Genomic DNA, 20,469 nt, shown 5'->3' on the forward strand with positions numbered 1-20,469 from the left:
GAACGTTGTTCAGACAGAACTTTCCTTCAGCGCCGAATTTCAGCATTCGCAGGTTCCCCCAGATCCGCCGCGGTGGCTCAGTGGTTAGGGCACTCGACTACAGATCCGGAGTTCCCGGGTTCGAACCCGACCGCGGCGGCTGCGTTTTTATGGAGGAAAAACGCTAAGGCGCCCGTGTGCTGTGCGATGTCAGTGCACGTTAAAGATCCCCAGGTGGTCGAAATTATACCGGAGCCCTCCACTACGGCACCTCTCTCTTCCTTTCTTCTTTCACCCCCTCCATTATCCCTTCCCTTACGGCGCGGTTCAGGTGTCCAACGATATATGAGACAGATACTGCGCCATTTCCTTTCCCTAAAAAACCAATTATTATTATTATTATTATTATTATTATTATTATTATTATTATTATTATTATTATTATTATTATTATTCCCCCAGTTTGAATTTTCCGCTCAGTCCTCAGCTGCAGCCCCCGCAACGGCTGTCGCCACACCTAAGACCGCCTGAAATCGTGGTCTGGCCGTTGGAGCGTTTCATGCACCGTACATCGCTATTTTTTTCCGTATAGGCCTGCACCGTCAGCCACCATTAACAAATGCACAGTGTGCCTGCTCTTCTACACTATGGGGAACTTGCGCTGAAGTTTGCGGTGCCGATTGCAGCGCCATAACACACTGCCTAGCGAGAAGAGCAAGCAGTTTCGGGTAGTACTCTCAGTACTTTTCCGCGCCATCTTCAGGCGCTTATTGGCGTGAGCCTCCGCGCTCTGTCGAAGGCGCACTTGCCGTGCGTCAGCTGTCTGGGCTACGCCGGGAGAAGCTAGGCAATGAATGCTGTCAGCCAAATGCGGGTATCTAATCGCGCTGAATGTCTTCTCGCGTTTGCAGCGGCCCAAGCGGCTGGCAGAAGCAGTTTTGAGTCACCGAATGGAACAATTGCAGTGCCACCTTGGCAGTGCAGGTTCCCCATAAATCATGCGTAGACGACACCGCTTGACCAGGTGCAGGCCACCTGATTTCGTATCTGTACTCCGTTTCTTACAAAGCACGCAACGCCGCGGAGGCTGCGCAAGTAGTGCGTCTGCGAAACCATGTTACTCCGCCACGTATCACTTGTCCTTCTCGAAGCCTCGGTGAGTTTTTGGACGAAAACAAGGAGCGGTAAAAACAAAGTGGCAGCACTAAAAGTTCCGTTCAAACCTGTGACGCGCTCAGTACTCGAACCATCTGACTATAATTTTCACCGAGTGTGAACTATTTTTTAGGCGCGGATGAAGTAGGGACAATTCAATTCAATTCAATTCAATTTTTTTCCCCAGAAAATTCTGGCTGGCCGCCTGGACTAAAACTTGTAGGTATACAGCTTGACGAGGCCCAGGCAGCCGTTACAAGGCACAGGGACAGACTCAGTTCAACATCGTTACATGCACAAAAAAAAAGGAACAGATTGAGTTGAAAATCTTTACATACACAAAATAAAAAGCGAACACATAGTCAGGTTAGTTTTCATTCGCCCTACCAGCCGCGTATCAGACCGCCAAGGACGTCTTACTACTCGAAGTGCCCCGCCGCGGTGGCTCAGTGGTTAGGGCGCTCGACTACTGATACGGAGTTCCCGGGTTCGAACCCGACCGCGGCGGCTCCGTTTTTATGGAGGAAAAACGCTAAGGCGCCCGTGTGCTGTGCGATGTCAGTGCACGTTAAAGATCCCCAGGTGGTCGAAATTATTCCGGAGCCCTCCACTACGACACCTATTCTTCCTTTCTTCTTTCACTCCCTCCTTTATCCCTTCCCTCACGGCGCGGTTCAGGTGTCCAAAGATATATGAGACAGATACTGCGCCATTTCCTTCCCCAAAAAACCAATTAATATTAATTATTACTACTCGAAGTCTCAATTAGTTGGAGGACGCAAATGGGGCAAGACTTAAAACAAAATCCAGGACATTGTCATTCACAGCTTTTAAGATATGCCGCAACGAAATATACTTATGTTCACTTTGGTTGTAGGGCGAACTACTTTTTTGGGCGCGGGCTTAGCCTGCGCGAGCAGGCGCGCTAGCATCGCCAGCGTGGCCTGCTATATGTGAAACGGAGTGCAGCGCGTGATGACCATCTGGGCATGCGCACTGGCGGCTGTTGGTGCCGGCATACTGTAGCCGTAGAATTATACGTTAGGCTTAAACTATCTATAAGACCATTTTGGCATAGCGCAAACCGCTACCCCAGCGTGCCCCAACACGCACTGAGTAATAGCAGTCCCCGCGTGACCATGAGCGGCACGTTTTATCAAGCAGTGAAGATTTTTAAAGAGTCATCCTGTATTAATCAATGGAAAATTTCTTCGAATTATTTGGCAATTAATTTTTTAGGAAGTTTTCAGTGAATCTGGTGTAGTTCCCACTAAGTTTCTATAGCAACAGGGCTGTTAGTGTTGCTAATTGTGCGAAGAGAAGGTCACGAATGCGGATATTGGTTAGTAGAAGTTGCTTGTTAGACGGAATTTTTAAAGCAGAGTAATCCAAATGATTTGTATACTTCTGAACGCAACACATGTTATTTGTTTCTAGTAAAGCATGGTTAGAAGGAAACATCTTTCAGAAGCGCGAAACACAGGACGTAGTCGAAGAAACACGAGGCGACACGAGCGGTATCTAACTGAACTTTTATTTCTAGAAGGGTTAGTTATATAGGCACCAAAAGCAACACCCGAAAAAATACAAAAAAAAGAAAGAATAAAATCGCGATAGTCCGTAAAAGCCGTACGTGCACGCAGCGGGAGGTTAATCGCCTTATTCTAACAGAGCACGCCAGGAATCTTAACACATGACATGCACCTGCTATCAACCTGGAAATAATGGTATTTGAGGACGATTCGGGAGACGGCGCCTGCCACTAATCTGATGGGTAGCAAATCTCAAGAGGGGATATTCCAGAGTGTCTTTGAGCACTGCAGGGCTAAGTCGCGTAAAAGCAGTCCAGAAAAGTGCTTGACGTGCGAAGCAAAATGTGCTCTCGGGTTTGCACTGCGCCGGAGGGCTGTGCTGCAATAAGGGGCAGATTTTTCATTTATTTATTTTTTAAACAAATAAATAAATAATTACATTAACCTGTCGACAACGTTGCCACGCCGTCCTGTGTTGTGGTTCTTCGGGTCAATAGAGAGTATATCGTTACCGTGTTTACGTTACCGTTTACCGGGCCCGGCAAGCGACGTCTGCGCATGTGCCGCCACTTACCGGTCCACAAACACTTTACGGAATCCCTTTTAGCGTTGCGGAGAGTTAGCGTTCGCTTGCAAACAAACATGGCGGCGCCCTGCACGGCCGCTTCGGACCAAATACAGCAACGCCGCCGCGTTCCTCGGCGCTATTTCTCGCCATTCATGAAGGCATTCGCTTTTAATTTGCAAACTCTCACTCGTACGTGGAGGTTTGAGTAACAACTAGGCCACGTTTTTGAGATTATTTGCCAATTTTTGAGCAGTTAAGCCTGACTATATGTCGTGTATATAGCCAAATAGCAACGACTACACAACAGCTCTTCAGTTTTGTGCCCGATTTAACATTTTTCTATATTTTCATGATTTTTTACTCGAAAAAAAAAGCCTAGTAATTCTCTTGGTATATTCATCAGTAATTTCAGAAAATAAAAACGTTTCTCCGGCCCGGTGTTGGCGCGCTTTAACTTACTGCCACTAGATGGCGCCACAGTGTTCACACCCAAACACATAAAGAAGCGACGTTGCGGCACGGCGAACATGGGTCATAGTTGTGCTTTTTTTTTTTTACAGCGCTCGCAACGCAACGTGCGCTGTGTATGCAAGCTTACTCAGGTCTACGTAGTGAAATTGTCTACTGGCCATGGTAGGCAAAGGTGTCTAGCTTCTCGGGCACATTTGAAAAGCCGCTGAGTCGGCTTTAGCTGAAGTGTAGTCAGTACGTCTTTATATGCAGAGAAAAAGATTATTAAAGTGTAGCATTTCACTTCATAGAAATGATTGCAATGCATCCGTTTTTTTATCATTAAAAGCTGGGCATCTGCCATCATCATCACTCGTTTTAGCCCTACGTAACTTGTTACGGGAGAGACGGTACGCTAAAACGTCTTCTGGCGTGCGCCGCGCTAACCGGAAAATCCGGCGTCCGGTAACAGGGTAAACGGTAACGTAAACACGGTAACGATATGCTATAACTCTCTAATAGAGACCTTTAGTGTACCCTGTACCGTGTTACCGTTGCTGGAGTACCGAGAGCCCACCCACCGCCGGTGAGCACGCGCTGATTGGTCCGGATGCTGCAGGCGCGCGCGCAGCTTCCGGGTACCTGGCGCCGTCAAGGCGATTTGCGCATGCGCACTGGCTGCGCTTGGTCTCCCGGTACTCCGGTACCGGTAACACGGTACAGGGTATGCTCGAGGTGTCTAATAATACACTCCGCTCTCGGGACCCTTTAATGGGCGCTGAGATTGCGGTGCATTGCATTTTCTTCTTCGGTTTGTTTGCAATCTTGTAGCCTCTAAAATCGAACATGGAAATTCGTGTCTCAGTAGCAGAACTGCGTAGCCGCGGAGCCACCTAGGTCGTTACCCAAAGCCGTACCTTGATTGATCCATGCTTCCAGTAATGACACAGTGAAGCTGGATTTATAGTGCTTGAGTGCAAGCGAGGCGGTTCTTCTGAGCTTCGAGCGGCGTAACTCTCAGCCAGCGATCAACCGTAATTTTCTAGAAGCGATTTATTTTTAGCAAACGCGATGTCGATTGAAAGTGTTTGTTTAGTAGAAACATTGTCCCCCCCCCCCCCCCCCCCCCCGCTGTGAATTTTATAGTTGGGATGTACAGAGTCAACTCTTAGCACGAACACTGCGCATCATGGCCGCGCTCTGCGGAACGCGCGCACATCCGGCGCAGCCACGCTTCGAAGCAAAGCGGCGCATGCGCAGAAGAGCCCGGAGGCGATGACGACTCGAAGCACCGCCTCCAGGCCCCTGGGCGCTTGTCTATCTTACAACACTACACAGTTGCCTCACGGTTAAGAGTGGTGTCCAAGAAAGCTGCACAGTCGAGGACAAAACTCAGTGGACCACGTGTTCCTCAGACGAAGCCAAAACCTGTATTATTAGCTGACGGCTGGAGGCCACACTTTCGAAGCAAAATTTTGGCTTTCATCTCCACACGTGTGGTCTCCAGCCTCCGGCTAATAGCAGAGATAGCGGCTTCGTTTGCGGAACACTTGGTCCAGACTTTTAAGGCGAAAATATTTAATGGCTCATACTCGCGGTCATCGTCCGTGCGGTCACGTGACCTCGCGGTGACCGTCCGTCAGTTTAATGGCTCATACTCGAAGTGACCGTCCGTCAGGTCACGTGGCCTCGCGGTGACCGTCCGTCCGTTACATCGCCACCTAGGCCACGTGACCTTTTCGCATGATCAGAACCTGACCTGTAAGCTTGTAACCTTGGCACGTGCCGAAGTCTTACTCGGGAACTAAAAGGTTTAGGAGTGGTTTAGGAGAAAAACCGCTGAAGAATGGTTTCTTCAGATAGAGGAGGACCGCACTTAACCCGCAACCCGGCGAGGGAGCCAGTGTCCAGTTACCGTCATAGTCTTTCAGTAGGATGGAATGCCAACCTGGAGTGCATCGCATGTGGTACTGCGCAGGATTCCAACCCACGTGCTACCTTCCACGCGTAGCCGAGCTATCTTAATAACTACGAAACAGCTCTGGTGCTGGTACAGGGCTTAGTTAAGATTTATATACAGTGATGGTATTTGCATTCCACCTAGAGACGTCACATCAGACTAAAAGGAACAGTGTGACGTCACCGCTTCCTCTCGCCACGTTCTTCTCCTCTGCCCTGAAATGAATTAAAGCGCGGCAAATTAAAATCAGTGCATTGAGTCGCGAACGGCTTTCGCCTCCCCGCACTTAAGAGATATCTCAGTGCCTCCAACGAATCTTTGTCCCCGACTGCACTTGTTAGCGATTTACTCGCCGTAAACATTGCGTAATTTTTTGTGTCGTGCCACCGTCAGTTGACGCAATAGTTGAGTGAAGATTGGCCTGCGTTTATTTTCCTGCTATTGGATGCCTACATGAGTTCTGCCAACGTAATCGTGCACACACTCACGGCTGAAGCACCTGCTGGGAAACTCCAGCCCAAGGTGCCACTCTGTGTCGTAGGCGTCGACGCCAAGGAGTCCCAGCAGGCACATGTGAATGGCTTGCATCGCGCACTGCCGTCTGTGGCCTGTGCAGCTTGTAGAGACCTGGAACAAGTGCTTCAGTAAAGGATTGTTATCTATTACATTGTTATACCTTCTCTCTTGTTAGTTGCTTTATTAGCAACGCGGCATTTCTGAGGATAGCTCAGTAAGCGAAGAACTCGTTGGATCGATAAATGGCGCGTTGGCACATGCAAGGAAAATCACACAAATATTCATTAATGATGCATGTGGCAAAAGCAGCGAGAAACCTTGAAGCGACAGTCAAGTTAGGCGCAACAACAACTTTTGAAGACGCAAGGGAAACAATACAAAGGCTCTTTGATTAATCACGTTATCACTCGTATTTCGGGTGCCTCTCCCAGAATCAATTATCTGAAGGTCCTTTTGAGGGCGCCAGAGTTTGATTCTTGATGGCTGATTCCTTTCTGACTTGAAAGCAAAGTAAGAATGGAACTATAGAAGAAGTAACCAGCCTTGGGAGCAATCTGATATCTTTGATCCCGTCGTTTACGCTCACATAACCAGGTGAAAAGAAAAAAAGAATTTATATCGATGCAACATCACTATTTCTTTTATAATTTGGCATGACCAGTGTAGAATTTAGGAGCAGTTTGATCGAGAATGCTGGCAGGCCCTGCACATAAGATCCTCTGATATGTGGGATGTTTCAGGTTCCGAGTAGAGCACTGTCCTCGCGAGCAGCCGAAAGGCATTTTAAGAACCGGCCGCACAACAGCGACCCTATATACCTTATCCCTGAATAGCCTTTAACTGCGGCTCTGCTCAGTGACGATACTTCAGATAATTGTGATGTGAGTGGGAAATGCTACAACAGGTCGTTGACGTCCAGTGGTGGAGGCAGCACATCCGTCGGCAGGAAACACTCCCACATAACTTAGCTGAACAATAAAATTACGCTGTTCGAATGAAATGGCAAATGGGCGATTCGTTTATAAGAGGCGTAACATATATTTGGATGCTTTTCGATCATTTTTTAAAGCACTGCAGCCGACAACTTTTAGGATGCATTCATTACAACGCTGCGCTTTAGACGCCACAATGTTCAGCGCTGATGAAGCGCCCGCAAAGCAGCTTACCGTATACGTCAGGGGTAGCTTTTTCTGAAGCACCACTCTTCAGGCTGAAACCGCGATTCATGGAGCGAGTTTCAAGATGAAGTGCTACAGACGCGGAGTCTTCTTACTGCACATGCGTTTCTAGTCTTTCTTTTTACGCTAAATATGCCCAATTCGAGGAGAGAAAAAAACTGCCCATTATACCTAAAAACAATGCACGACTCTTCATAGACTGTAGTAAAGTCATGTAAATAAAATTCCACACCTGTCCAAGTCACGGCTTTGTCCAAGTGTAACACTCACTTTTGGCAAATATGGCAAACATTGCCACGCGATCGTTATATCTGAAAAAGAAAACAGCCTGTCGTTAGAAACGTGTTACAGAATCGGCATGGCGTCTTGTGACTGATACTTATGTCCACCCATTTGCATAGGCCCACAATTCATCCGAGTTTGCAAGTCATCATTGCTCAGAGGAATAGAATTAAATCGCTATCTCAGGCTGCATTCTCATATAGTTCAATGGGATTCAAATTATCTTAAAGCTGAAGAATTGTGGGCAGAACTCGTCGACACCTTACACAGCCAACAGCAGCTCTACAACTCTCTCATACATTCATACCTGATATTGTACATAATGCTGGGCTATCACCTACAGTACTTGTCAGACTTTATAGCAGATTGTTCGAGATCAAGCAGCTCGAATACTAACGTACAGTTTTTGCGATGCAAATCTTTTTTTTATACCATTGACTTCAAGCCTTTTCCGTAGATGAGCATACGAACGTAATTTTCTCATCTTTATATAGGCGCTTATTAATAAGCCCATCTCATTTTCTTCCATTCCTCAGCCAAGGCTTACCACATGTTACTCTGCGAAATTCCTAATTAACGTGAACCTAGTTGAACTCCAATTAGGCATTTATATATGGGGAGCAATCAATTCATTTTTCATCAATTTCTTTTCCGAACACATTACCAGTGGAAGTAAACACCTTGAAGCACTATACGGGTACGTAATATAGATAAAATGGTGCTTATACTGTGCAATTTTAATACGCGCGTTAAAAACTTGCAACTTTTAATGTTGATCATAACGCACCGCACTTGAACTGCATATTTTTGGCTATAACTGCCTGCTTTATTTGTTTTCGGCACAGGTTCTTGACTACTATTTGTGGCCGCATGTTATTTTTTTTAGTACTACTCCAGCAATCATTTTGTAGCAGCACGAGTGTAAGCTTCTGTATATATATGTACACATTTTGTACTAACTATGCCGCGGATGACACACAATGCTGCATAACTGTTTATCAAGTTACTATAATGGACTGTGTATATGAACACATCACCATTTCTCTTATTGATATAGGTGGTCTCAGTGCACTGTCGCACTATGGGACGTCCTTCTGCACAATACTCTTCATGCTGCATTCTGAGTAATAGATTGTACCTTATCTTAGATTTTCAAAGAGCTTTATTTTTGTCAGCTATTTAGCCTTTGCAGCATCCCTTCATTCGAAGTCTGTCCTAAGGTTTCTACCGGCTACTAGAGCCTCAGAGAATGACGCTCACCTACCGCGGCGGCCTCCGCCCGCAGTTTCCACCGCTAACTCTGGCTCTGCCATTATATGGCCCGGTATAGGTAAAACGCTAGTATAGGTATACGCTAGTATGCCTATACTAGCGTATACGTATACTCGCACCTATACCTATAGTATATAGTATATACCTATAGTGTATAGTACAGGTATACGCTAGTACAGTATGTCTCAGCTATGCTAAAATCATCCAAAATAACATTTCATGCGCGTGTCAGTATGGCCATGTGTGAACCGTGTGGTGACCGCATGATAGCCCTACGGGGCCACATGAGATGCACTAGCGGCGGCTGGTGGTGGAGGTATTCTCTATACGCTATATTGAAAGGCTCTCTGCCATCAGAGCCTAGTTTGAGCCTAGTTTTCAGCATAGCGTATATCTTTTCCGTTTCCGCAGACGTATACCTCAGAGCGTATTGTCCGTATCCTCAGGCGGCTCCATTGGGCCAACATGCGGCTACCACGCGGCCCGCACATGGCCATATTGGCACGCGCATAAAATGTTCTTTTGGATGATTTTAGCATAGCTGAGAGATATTGTACTAGTGTGTACCTATTCTAGCGTATACCTATACCGGGCCATAGAGGCTAAAGACTCTAATAGTGACTTTTAGCACTGTGCATACGTACAACCTTAAACGTATACCTGTTTACCGGCAGTAGCGGCATAGCATTGCGGGCGAATTGGTTTTTCATCTTGAAAGAACGAAACAACGCAACTAAAACGAACGACTGTAGGGAAAGCTTCAGCGCTTGTGCGTGCCCTTTTTTGTTCTAGTTGCGCTATTTTGTTCTTTCAAGTTACCGGCTGTCCCCGCTATGCTAAACGTCTCTAATATCTTTAGATCTCTAGGGGCGGCGCAGGCATTGGTGTTTTATGTTAACCTTCGGTATGTCCTTGTCGCATCCAAGACAGGAATTAGTCAGGACTGTTAGTACATAACATAAATTAGGGACACCACAAACGGGACAGTGTCAGCGCTGGTTGTTTGTGAACACAGCGCTGGTGTCCGTCTCTTCCTCTGCTCTGTCCCGCTTGTCGCGGCGCTAATTTTATGCCTTGTTCTTTCCCTCTAGCCACCTTGTCTCGCTGCACTGTTCTGAAGAGGCTACTTTGAGTTGTTGTGTTTGCACGACGTGCTGCTGAGAGCAGTGAACTGGTTGGAACGTCCACGGGCGCCGTACTGCTCATACCGGATGTGTGGAGTCGCTATGCTCGAGGCAAGCCTCGGTGGATGCACCGTGGAGTTCAGAACTAGGTTCGAATTGGCTCTTGTCTCAAATCGCTGTATTCTTCGCGTTGGAGGGATGTCAAGAGTGTGTGTCATTTTTATGCATCACCAGAGCCATATTGCATCTTGCACTGTAAACAAGAATACGGCTATATGGGTGATCTTGTCTCTAAATGGTGACAGCAGGAACGGACTATGGTCTACTGTGATTGAATGTGGGCGTAGATGGTGTCTTCTGGAGTGGAGTATGTTATACTGTGAGTGAATGTGTGCGTAGATGGTGTCTTCTGAAGTGGAAAGTGTTATACTATGATTGAATATGGGCATAGATGGTGGCACTGCAATCGACTATGCTCTACTCTGGCTGAATATGTGCATAGATGGTGACTGCGGGAGTGGAATGTGTACTACTATAAGTGACTGTGCACATAGCGGGGCACATCCGACAGGTTTTAGAAGATTATTAACATAGAAGGTACGCTACGGTGGAGCAATATGCTGTCCTCTAGCGCACATCCTTTTATAAAGGGGTGTGTACTAGTAGATAGCTTCCTTTCTTTTTACTCCTTTATGTTTAAAGTGTAGGCCAAGGAAATTTCCGACCTTTTAATCTTCACGCTTGCTTTAACATTTTACCTTATGGCTACACGTACACCTACAATGGACGTTTACGATTATGAGTGCGGCATAGGCATGGAAATTCCTCTTGGCCATCTAAATTGCGCTGTAAATACATACTTTCCAGCAAGCTTTTGAACTGTTTTCACCACCTGTGAGCTGTAGGCGTCTTAGAGTTTGAAGACAAGAACAGCATAGAATAAAGAAAAGGCAACAATACAGTAGGAACCTTAAATAGAAGTTGGGGTGGTTTGACAACGTATTGGCCTGACGTAAAGAATCAGACACCAAAAAAGCGACTAACCTGCATTAAGCAGGGGCAGCTCCTTGCCGTTCAGCTCACAGTCGCAGCCACTGCTGCAGCGACGATTGCACCCCGAGGTGGACAGCGTGTAAACGGACGCGGGAGATCTCCGCAAAAACGAGGCCGACGACACGGACGCTGCGAACTGTGTGCTTGGTATGCTCGGCGGCATCGGCGATAGCATGGTGCTGACGCTTTGCACGGATCAGCAGCTGATTCCTGTGCGCAGGCGCGGAAGTTATCTTGGGACCACCCTTTGGTGACAGTCACGTTTTGTGCCTCACTCGAAATCCGGATTTCACCAGCATGTCCTCTTTCGAGGGCATATGCCAACTACAGTTTCGCAACTTTGGCCAAATCACTTTCGTGTTATTGTTAAGTTTGAAGGCTCTTGGAGGCTTGTTAGAGTACGGTTGCTTTACTTCCGTGTCCGGCAAAGTCACGCCTTTCACAGACGGAAGACTTGCAGGGTACCTCAAGACTACGTTGAAGATAGGAACAGTGGGCTAGTGGCTTGAGCATCCGCCTCGTAGCGGGAGGCGCGGGGTTCGATGCCCAGTGCCGCCGGGTACCCACAGTTGATACAATGAGTACAAGCTTTCCCGTGGCCTGGTGCTCGGCTTCGCGAGGGTGAGAGGCTTGGGAGAATAGGTCTCTGATCCCACCTTGAACAGAGGAAAATACTTTGGACCATTGCAGTTTCTTTCCAAAGGTGCCCTTGTGTCGTTAAAATTCAACAAAATCAAGACTGCGTTGAAAGTCGAAGACAGTTGTCGAGAACACAGAGACTCGCTTGATGCTTTGCAGCGATAAGAATGTGCCTTCCTGTCATATTAGGCTCAAAGCGAGAACTCTTGTGTTCCCCTGCTAACCAAATGGTATGTTCCCCGGGATGTCATGAGCTACGCTAAAGGACAATACGGGCAGGGCCAAGTGTGCTCTCGACAGTATGCGCCATCGGTGATCAGATAGTGACTCGATATAAGTCCAGGGAAGAGGCTAGAAGGTGGGATAGGTACAGCTATCGCTCCGTCAGGAAAGCTACTTGGGCGTCACGAGTAGGTGTGTGTTGCACCTTCTGGTGAAAACAGCCCAGAAAAAAAAATACTATGGCCATAAGAGAGGGGAGAGGCAAACAAAATCATTTTATTGAACAGCGCAGGTCAAACGAATGTGGCACAGCACAGACGCTTATGGTGTCTTGTGCCACCTTTACTTTTCTTTAATGTTTTTTTTCTGCGGGAAAGGGGGGGGGGGTGTTTCAATTGGAGCTTTCGATTTTTATCGCTGTCATCTGTTCTCATTCCTGGATGAAACTACAATTTTGTTAGTTATTATTCCGTGCCTAATTCCTTTATTTTACTATCGAGGCATCGAAGCGACTGCAGTTCGCCACGGATACTCTTTTCCATTATCCGCTGGACTTTTGTTCAGGCACGAACGTCTTGAGGAAGCATTTCTGAAACAGATGTGAAAATTAGGTTATTTTCGAAGGAGTTAGTGTCGTGAGGAAAGTGGGCGTTACGAAATATGAACAGAGGAGAACAGCAATTAATTTGGGAGGAAATTCCACGATTGGCTCCCTCTAGGAAACAATGTTTGAAAGCCTAAATTTGCTCACTTCAGTGACATCATCTTGCAAGACGTTTTTCCTAGCTAGATGGTTCGTTTCGAAGAAAGTTAAGACGGCGTGAACAGAACAGGACTACAGTCGTATATAACTCAAGAGCGCGGCAGCGGCAAATGCTCCTCAGTGGAAGTCCTCCAGCCAATGGCGTCAACCGATTGCCATGATCGCCTGGAGGACTTTGTTTGAAGGGCATTCGCCGCTGCGTTCTTGAGTTGTATCCGACTATAGAGGGAAGGAAACGAACACAACACGATGGAAGCCTATGGTATTGTGTTTGTTTCCTTTATCTCTTGTCATCGTCCTACTCGAACTTGCCTGTAGAGTGTTAAGTACAGCTGTAATCTATTGTGACGCGAGCACCGTGACGATGTCGCACCGCGAACTCAAGTTCCGCGCGTGAGCGAAGTGAAAGAATGACGCTTCATTTAGCTTCTAAAGATGCGGACTCGATGTCTGCTTTGGAGGGAACCAAAGTAAGGGAAACAGAGGCACGTGCCACCTGCTCTCGCTACTGAGGAGCCCCTCCCCCTTGTCGTCAGCCTCGGAGGAGACGACTTAGGGACGTAAGACGTGACTGGATATTGCCTTTCCATCTCATCTGCTTAATGATGTAGTATTTCCATAAATTCGACATCTAATAAAATTTTCTGTCGTCACAACTGATTTTTGTAGTATACTTGACCATGAACTGTCTCATATATCGTTGGCCACCTGAACTGCGCCGTAAGAAAAGGGATAAAGGAGGGAGTGAAAGAAGAAAGGAAGAGGTGCCGTAGTGGAGGGCTCCGGAGTTCCCGGATTCGAACCCGACTGCGGCGGCTGCGTTTTTATGGAGGAAAAACGCTAAGGCGCCCGTGTGCTGTGCGATGTCAGTACACATTAAAGATCCCCAGGTGGTCGAAATTATTCCGGAGTCCTCCACTACGGCACCTCTTTCTTCCTTTCTTCTTTCACTCCCTCCTTTATCTCTTCCATTACGGCGCAGTTCAGGTGTCCAACGATATATGAGACAGATACTGCGCCATTTCCTTTCCCCCCAAACCAATTATTATAGTAACAGCAGAAAATTTCTGGAATATTGTGATGTCGCATGTTGTAGCGCCAGAACTACAGAAAACTATTACAGAAAAATACTTCAGTACTAGAGAAAAATACTACAATTCTAATGAAAAATCGCTCGTTACAACAGAACGAGAAAAGGTTTCGTATCTCGGGCAAAACTTTGTCGTTTGGTTAAACTGGGGTGCGCTTGTGGGCGTATTCGTCAGTGGTGACAGGCGCGTTGCTTACTCTGTATTCCCTCAGGAGGGCCTTGATTTCCTTCCGGAATCTTTTCGGCTGTGAAGGAGAGAAAGGGATTCTTCTGCAGTCGTGTTAGGCTACTTGCAACCACTTGCTCGCGGTTAATGGAACTTGAGGGCAGCTGAAACCTCACCCGAAGCAATGGCAGCGGGCTAGCAAGTTACGTAACGCACCTGAAAGAATTCACTTAAGCGCAGTTTTATGTGATGGTTAGTTTTCCTTTATCACTTCACACTTGACAATACTTGACGTGGGCACGACGCCGGCATTTGTTACCGCCGAGTAGCGACTCCTGCTTACTTCTACGACCAGCGTTATTTTATGGTTACTGTTGAACAATTAATGATTTGCATTCATCTCGTAATTTTTGTTATTTATTTCGGTGTGTGTGTTGGGGGGGGGGGGGGGGTAGGGGGGTCACTGCATGTACTTCGCAAATATAAGCCGGGCACTCGTCGTTTGGCGCAGGGAAAAGTACTGGAAAATAATTTTAGTCGCAAAGTAATAGATGCTGCCTCCCTGTCTGTGACAGTAAAGAAGTGTAATGATTAGAGTGAGCCGCGAAATATTTTTAATTGCTTTTAGTTTCAGCTTAAATCTTGATCGTGACACGAGCAGAGAAGTAAGCAAGAACAGTGGCTTATGTAGCGAGGTTTTTAGGCGGTGTGATTTCTCTAAGCGGTTAGCGACACCTCGGGCTGTTTGGCGCAACGATTGACTTATACAGGGTGTTTCACCAAGGACATTACACAGTTTTTAAAAATAGGTTTCTTGAGTTATAAGTCCAATTTTTTTCGGCATAACATTGTCAGCGGTGTAGTACGTCATAAAACAGCTAATATGTGCTATCTAGCAAGTTTTAACTAATAATGAACAGCTAAATTTTTAACTGCTACTGTTAGGCTCCTTAATTATTGAGAGGCGTGTAGACCACCATAAGTAATGTCCATATTAGTTTTTAAAAGCTCTAAAAGGCAGTTACCCTCCGCGCTGTGGGCCAACAAATTTTGGCTATTTTGGCAGTTCAGACTTTGCCGCAATGGGATGTCTGCGAAAGTTGATAACAGCAATCTACTAATATATCATTGTACATTGTGGTGCTACTAAGCGCGAACATTAACAGAAACAAGGAGCCACGTCAGACTGATAGGCTGACGTCGTCAGACGAAACCTCACCGAGGTTTCTTCCCGCATTCTGCACACGCTGGAGCCAGGACTAAAACATGCTAGGGCACAAATCGAAGTGTTATAGGTATTGAAAATCACAGTATTTTACATGATATCACAATGGAAGAATCTCTGTTCGTCAAAGCATTCTGGTAGGTAGTTATTAACACCTGTCATTGCACCGACGGTTGGGTCGTGTACTTTGCGCTGATGGCGAAATGCTTTTTCGGTGCGAATGCAGCCAGCGGGATTAGGCATACTATAGCTTTGGTAGCGTTTGTGTTGACCGTAGCTAGTTGCTAGTTGACCGCAGCTTAAGTACCGGCCGTCTCCTTACCGTAGCTCTCCAAGAGACTTTCCCGTAGCAGAGAAAAACTTTTCTCACCTGTAATGGGAAAGAGGATTGCTGCGTCTGAGTGAGAGTGAGATATTACGTTTGTCTAGAAACTTCACCCTCTGCGTGTTGCACGTTCTGTTTCGCTTCCTTGGCTGCAAATTTTTTTTGTTAGTCGGCAAAATTAATAAACGTCAAATGGAAACGGAAGCTCGGAATGTCCTCTCTCAAGAGCACCCCGGCAACCCGTACGCAACAGCCTTTACAATGCATGAAGCCACAGAACGAAAAATGATGAAGTCATATACCACCGCGCTTGTTCGAACGCCACAGCACTGATGCCAACATTATGTCGGCTCTTTCAAATGTAGCGCACTGCCAATTCGGGCCTATCGCATTCATTACGACGAGTGTGTGTAGGCGGTACTGCCCATTTAAGCTTCTTTTCTCGATTTAAGTTTTATGATACGCGAGACGAACCATGCGGTACGGGAACAGGAACAGGATGACGTCTGCTGAAGCTAAGGGCGGATTACCGTGAATTGTATTGGGTCGAAAGTGAGGATACAATAATGGACGAGCCCCTCTTCAATTCCTTTTCAGATCTTTCCGCCGCGGTGGCTCAGTGGTTAGGGCGCTCGACTACTGATCCGGAGTTCCCGGGTTCGAACCCGACCGCGGCGGCTGCGTTTTTATGGAGGAAAAACGCCAAGGCGCCCGTGTGCTGTGCGATGTCAGTGCACGTTAAAGATCCCCAGGTGGTCGAAATTATTCCGGAGCCCTCCACTACGGACCTATTCGTTCCTATCTTCTTTCACTCCCTCCTTTATCCCTTCCCTTACGGCGCGGTTCAGGTGTCCAACGATATATGAGACAGATACTGCGCCATTTCCATTCCACCAAAAACCAATTATTTATTTATTTATCTTTGCGATCTTTCCATGTGCAGGGATTTTCCGCCCTGTACATTGGCCAACAAATCGCTGGGCATGCCAACGGTTAGATAAAGACAGAGTGCTCAAAGTGCTTGGCAACGCTTGGCAGCATAAAGTGGTGTCATTCATGGGAGATGCGCCAGCGTCTCTTACGTCTTTAAACAAAAAAGGACATGTGCTTCCTAAATTGAGATTCGCTGTTCAGCTGCTTCTCGACCACGCAGCACTGCTGGGAAGCAAACTTCACACATTTTAAAAGGAAGTTCGTTTCTCTTGACGATGTGCGGGTGAAATGAAAAAGCCCGCCGTGCTCCCATTGCTATTAAGACTGCAGTTACGATGATAATGTGATAAATCAATTAAACGCACCCAGTTGGGCGACATGTACTTACAGCTTTCTTGCTTCCGCATACATGACGCATTTCATCAGGGGTCAGCTTTCTTTTGTTGCATCTCTGCAAAGCTTGACTGAACTTGTCGGCATTCTGCGCGAGAGTGGCAGTGAGGGAACTTGAGGGTAGCGAGCGTATAGCGTGTTTCTCTTATACAGGGTGTTTCACCTAACACTTTACACAATTTTGAAAAAGAGTAATTTTGAGCTAGAAGAGCGTTTTTTTTTTCGGTATAGCATTGCCAGTGGCGTAGTACGTCGCAATACAGCTAATACGTGCCAACTAGCAGGCTGGTTAACTAATACTGACCAGGTAAATTTTTAATTATTAGTGTTAGGCGCCTTAAGTATTCAAAGCCGTGAAGCCCACCGTAAGTAATACCCGTGTCAGTTTTTAGAATTTCGAAAATGCGGTTACCTTCGGTGCTGTGGCCCAACAAGTTTTGGCTACATTGCGCCATAATACATGTGCTTTCGAGAATTTTGCAGGCAAAGCAACCTCTCCAGTGCGCGTAACTCGAAATAGCGAGATTTTGTTGGGCAGTAACGCCGAGGATAATCGCTTTTTCGAAATTCTAAAAACTTATATGGATGTCAATTACAGTGGGCTACAAGCCTCTAAATTAAGGCGCATAACGGTGGTAGTTACAAAGTTGACTATTCATTGTTAGTTAACCAGCCTCCTTGTTAGCGCATCTTAGTCGTATTCTGATGTATTGCACTGCTGACAATGTTATGCCTAAAAAAGCGCTCTCCTGACTTAAGAATAATTGGTTTTAGGGGAAAGGAAATGGCGCAGTATCTGTCTCATATATTGACGGGCACCTGAACCGCGCCGTAAGGGAAGGGATAAAGGAGGGAATGAAAGAAGAAAGGAAGGAAGAGGTGCCGTAGTGGAGGGCTCCGGAATAATTTGGACCCCCTGGGGATCTTTAACGTGCACTGACATCGCACAGTACGCGGGCGCCTTAGCGTTTTGCCTCCATAAAAACGCAGCCGCCGCGGTCGGGTTCGAACCCGGGAACTCTGGATCAGTAGCCGAGCGCGCTAACCACTGAGTCTCCCGACTCAAAAAGCCAATTTTTACATTTGTGTAAATGTAGGAAAAACGCTAAGGCGCCCGTGTGCTGTGCGATGTCAGTACATGTTAATGATCCCCAGGTGGTCTAAATTATTCCGGAGCCCTCCACTACGGCACCTCTCTCTTCCTTTCTTCTTTCACTCCCTTCTTTACCCTTCCCTTACGGCGCGGTTCAGGTGTCCAATGATATATGAGACAGATACTGCGCCATTTCCTTTCCCCCAGAACCAATTATTATTACATTTGTGTAAAGCCTTTGGTGAAAGCACTATATTCGATGTCAGTGCGTTGCAGGCTACCCCGATGGCAACTGCACATTCTGTCCGCCAGCCACGGGTGGTTGAGCCTCGTGAGTATCTTTTCCGTCCCACAGTTCACTCGGCTGTAACTTTCGTCGCGTGCAGAAACAAATATCTCTGCTACAGTATGACGGCATCGGGAAGCGAGCCAAGAAACGCACCATTTTCGTCGCGGCTCCTTCCGCGCTCGCTTTGTGGGCGTCCATCGCTGCCACCTTCTTCCTGCACGTCTGGTCGGCGTCCATGACTGCGTGCGTAAAAGAGCTGGTCTGTATGTGCGCAAGGGGGTGCTGGTAGGGAACCAGTTGGAATAGTCTTGGGACTATCCACGGGCCTCCCTTTCCATAACCCCCTCCCGGTCTTTGTTTATGCAGGGTGTCTCACGTAAGACTTTGTGTAGTTTTTTTTTTTAATTGAATTTTTGAGTAAGAGCGCTTTTTTTCGACATAGCATCGTCAGCGGCGTAACACATCAGAATGCAGTTAGGACGTGCTAACTAGCAAGCTTATTAACTAATACTGAGTTTTTAACCTTATTACTATTAGTTTTAGGCTCCTTGATTATTGAGAGGCCTTAAGTAATTATCCTAAGGAATTATCCAGTTCAATTTTTAGAATTTCGAAAATACGGTTACCCTCGGCGCTGTGGCACAACAAATTGTGGCTATTGTGGAGAGGGTGCTCTGCTTGCAAGCGTCTCGAAAGCGCATGTATCGCTTTCCCGTTGACACCGCTGACAATTCTATGCCGAGAAAAGCACTCTTATAACTCAAAAAGCCAATTTTTAAATATTCTCTAAAGTCTTAGGTGAAACACCCTGTATAGCTTGTTTGCATAGAAATAGAACAAGGGGCGATGGGAGTCCTTTAGTCGGCAAGCCAACGTTTCAAGAAGACGAGTAGTCTTCGTTTGGATGTAATTATACAACCGTCTGGAAGTACAAAAGATATAGCTGTAATTCTGCGATCGTGTTCCATTCGTCCATTAGAGTCCATGACGCCGTCGACGACTCCCGCGTTTTAACCGAAGCAAATTGTCTTTCCTTTTTTTTTCTGCCAGACTTTCTGAGTTTTCACATTCACTGAACTCCTTGGGGCGGCTCGAACTTGGCACGGCCATCGCTGTTGGCTACTGTTTGTCTTTGCCACGACGGCGCGGATTTTGATGCATGCATGAGGGAGACTAACCTCAACCGACGAAACGCCGACATCGACCCGAACACCACCGGCTGATTGAAACTACCAACGCAATTTCCCAGCATGAAATAATTCACTGACGCTTGCAAAACGCCACGCCAGTACCGTTACTTCTCTCATTTGTTTCTTTGTATGTACATGCTTGAGCCCGTATGTGTGCTTATGTGCGCGCGCATCTGGAGTCTATACGTCAGTACGGTGGTAATCGCTTTTGCTTGGGCCGAACAAGAGCAATCTGTTTTGCTTGTCTGGGGTAGCTTATCCTCTAAATAAAAGTACTAGTGAAGGTTAAAGAACCAAGGACAAAGCTATGTCCATCCATTTTTTGTCCTTCGTAGAAATATAACCTGTGGTAGAGAATTTTCACCGAGTAAGCTAAGCCTAAGTCATCACATTCATATTGACTCAGACTGAGTGTAATTGCCACTGTGAGAGATCCGTGAGTGGCATTTGCTCTTTAAGAATGTGTGCTGTTTGGAAGTTACTATTCATACCATTCTTTCTTTCTCTGTCGCGAGTTACCCCCACCCCTCTCTCTTACTTCAAATAGCGTCCTTCTAGAACGCGTTCCCCGCCATCATTCATTCATTCATTGAATCGCTTGTTCGTTTATGCAATGCCGCTATTCGCCACACTTACAGTTTTTGCAGACAGCTTCCTGGGCAAGGCCGCTTGTAATGTCGAAGTGGCCTGAGCTCCCCAAGGTGCTCCCGATCACACCTGCCGCCACTAATAGGAAGACGGCCTCAGCCATCACCGTGCCTGCCTTGTTTGCGAGTGCCCGCGACTGCAGCCGGCGCCTGGCTTACTGGGCTGTTTCAATGCGCGCGAGCCAGTGCAAACATTGCAAGGTTTTCGATCACAACTGACAAGGCGACCACCGTCAGAGAAAGAGGACTGGCTCTTTGTAGGGTGGACGCTTTTCACGCCAGGCGCTTGGGAGAGCGTCCTTTCATTTCCTGCATTGAGGAAACCAGAGCGGCCAGCCTTCTATTGCCTGTCGATCCCTGTGCCGTTTGTGAAAACAGCTGTGCGACTTTATAGCTGGAAATATCCGCGCCTGCGCTGTTGTAGA

The 20,469-nt window shown here is 46.9% G+C and overlaps 2 protein-coding genes across 6 annotated transcripts in view; one reads left to right on the forward strand and one right to left on the reverse strand.

Annotated features, from left to right (window-relative positions):
- sick (sickie) overlaps window positions 1–20,469 on the forward strand; it is a 959,410-nt gene that overhangs the window by 552,812 nt on the left and 386,129 nt on the right. The window lies entirely within an intron of this gene.
- On the reverse strand, window positions 12,189–20,357 carry LOC144100626 (uncharacterized). The gene is made up of 6 exons (XM_077633513.1): window positions 20,034–20,357; window positions 18,361–18,446; window positions 16,821–16,913; window positions 15,497–15,544; window positions 13,981–14,028; window positions 12,189–12,519 (listed from the first exon to the last, which is right to left on the reverse strand). The coding sequence occupies exons 1-6, from the start codon at window positions 20,146–20,148 to the stop codon at window positions 12,472–12,474; spliced, it is 438 nt and encodes a 145-aa protein (XP_077489639.1). The 5' UTR covers window positions 20,149–20,357; the 3' UTR covers window positions 12,189–12,471.

This window comes from Amblyomma americanum, chromosome 8 (genome assembly GCF_052857255.1).
Source record: "Amblyomma americanum isolate KBUSLIRL-KWMA chromosome 8, ASM5285725v1, whole genome shotgun sequence".
Taxonomy (NCBI): domain Eukaryota; kingdom Metazoa; phylum Arthropoda; class Arachnida; order Ixodida; family Ixodidae; genus Amblyomma; species Amblyomma americanum.

Coding starts and splice junctions, on each gene's coding strand:
- LOC144100626 (XM_077633513.1), bottom strand. CDS start 20,148: ATGGCTGAGGCCGTCTTCCTATTAGTGGCGGCAGGTGTGATCGGGAGC. Junction 18,447..20,033: donor GGAAGCTGTCTGCAAAAACT/GTAAGTGTGGCG, acceptor TTACGCACGCAG/TCATGGACGCCGACCAGACG. Junction 15,545..16,820: donor TATGCGGAAGCAAGAAAGCT/GTAAGTACATGT, acceptor TTCCCATTACAG/GTGAGAAAAGTTTTTCTCTG.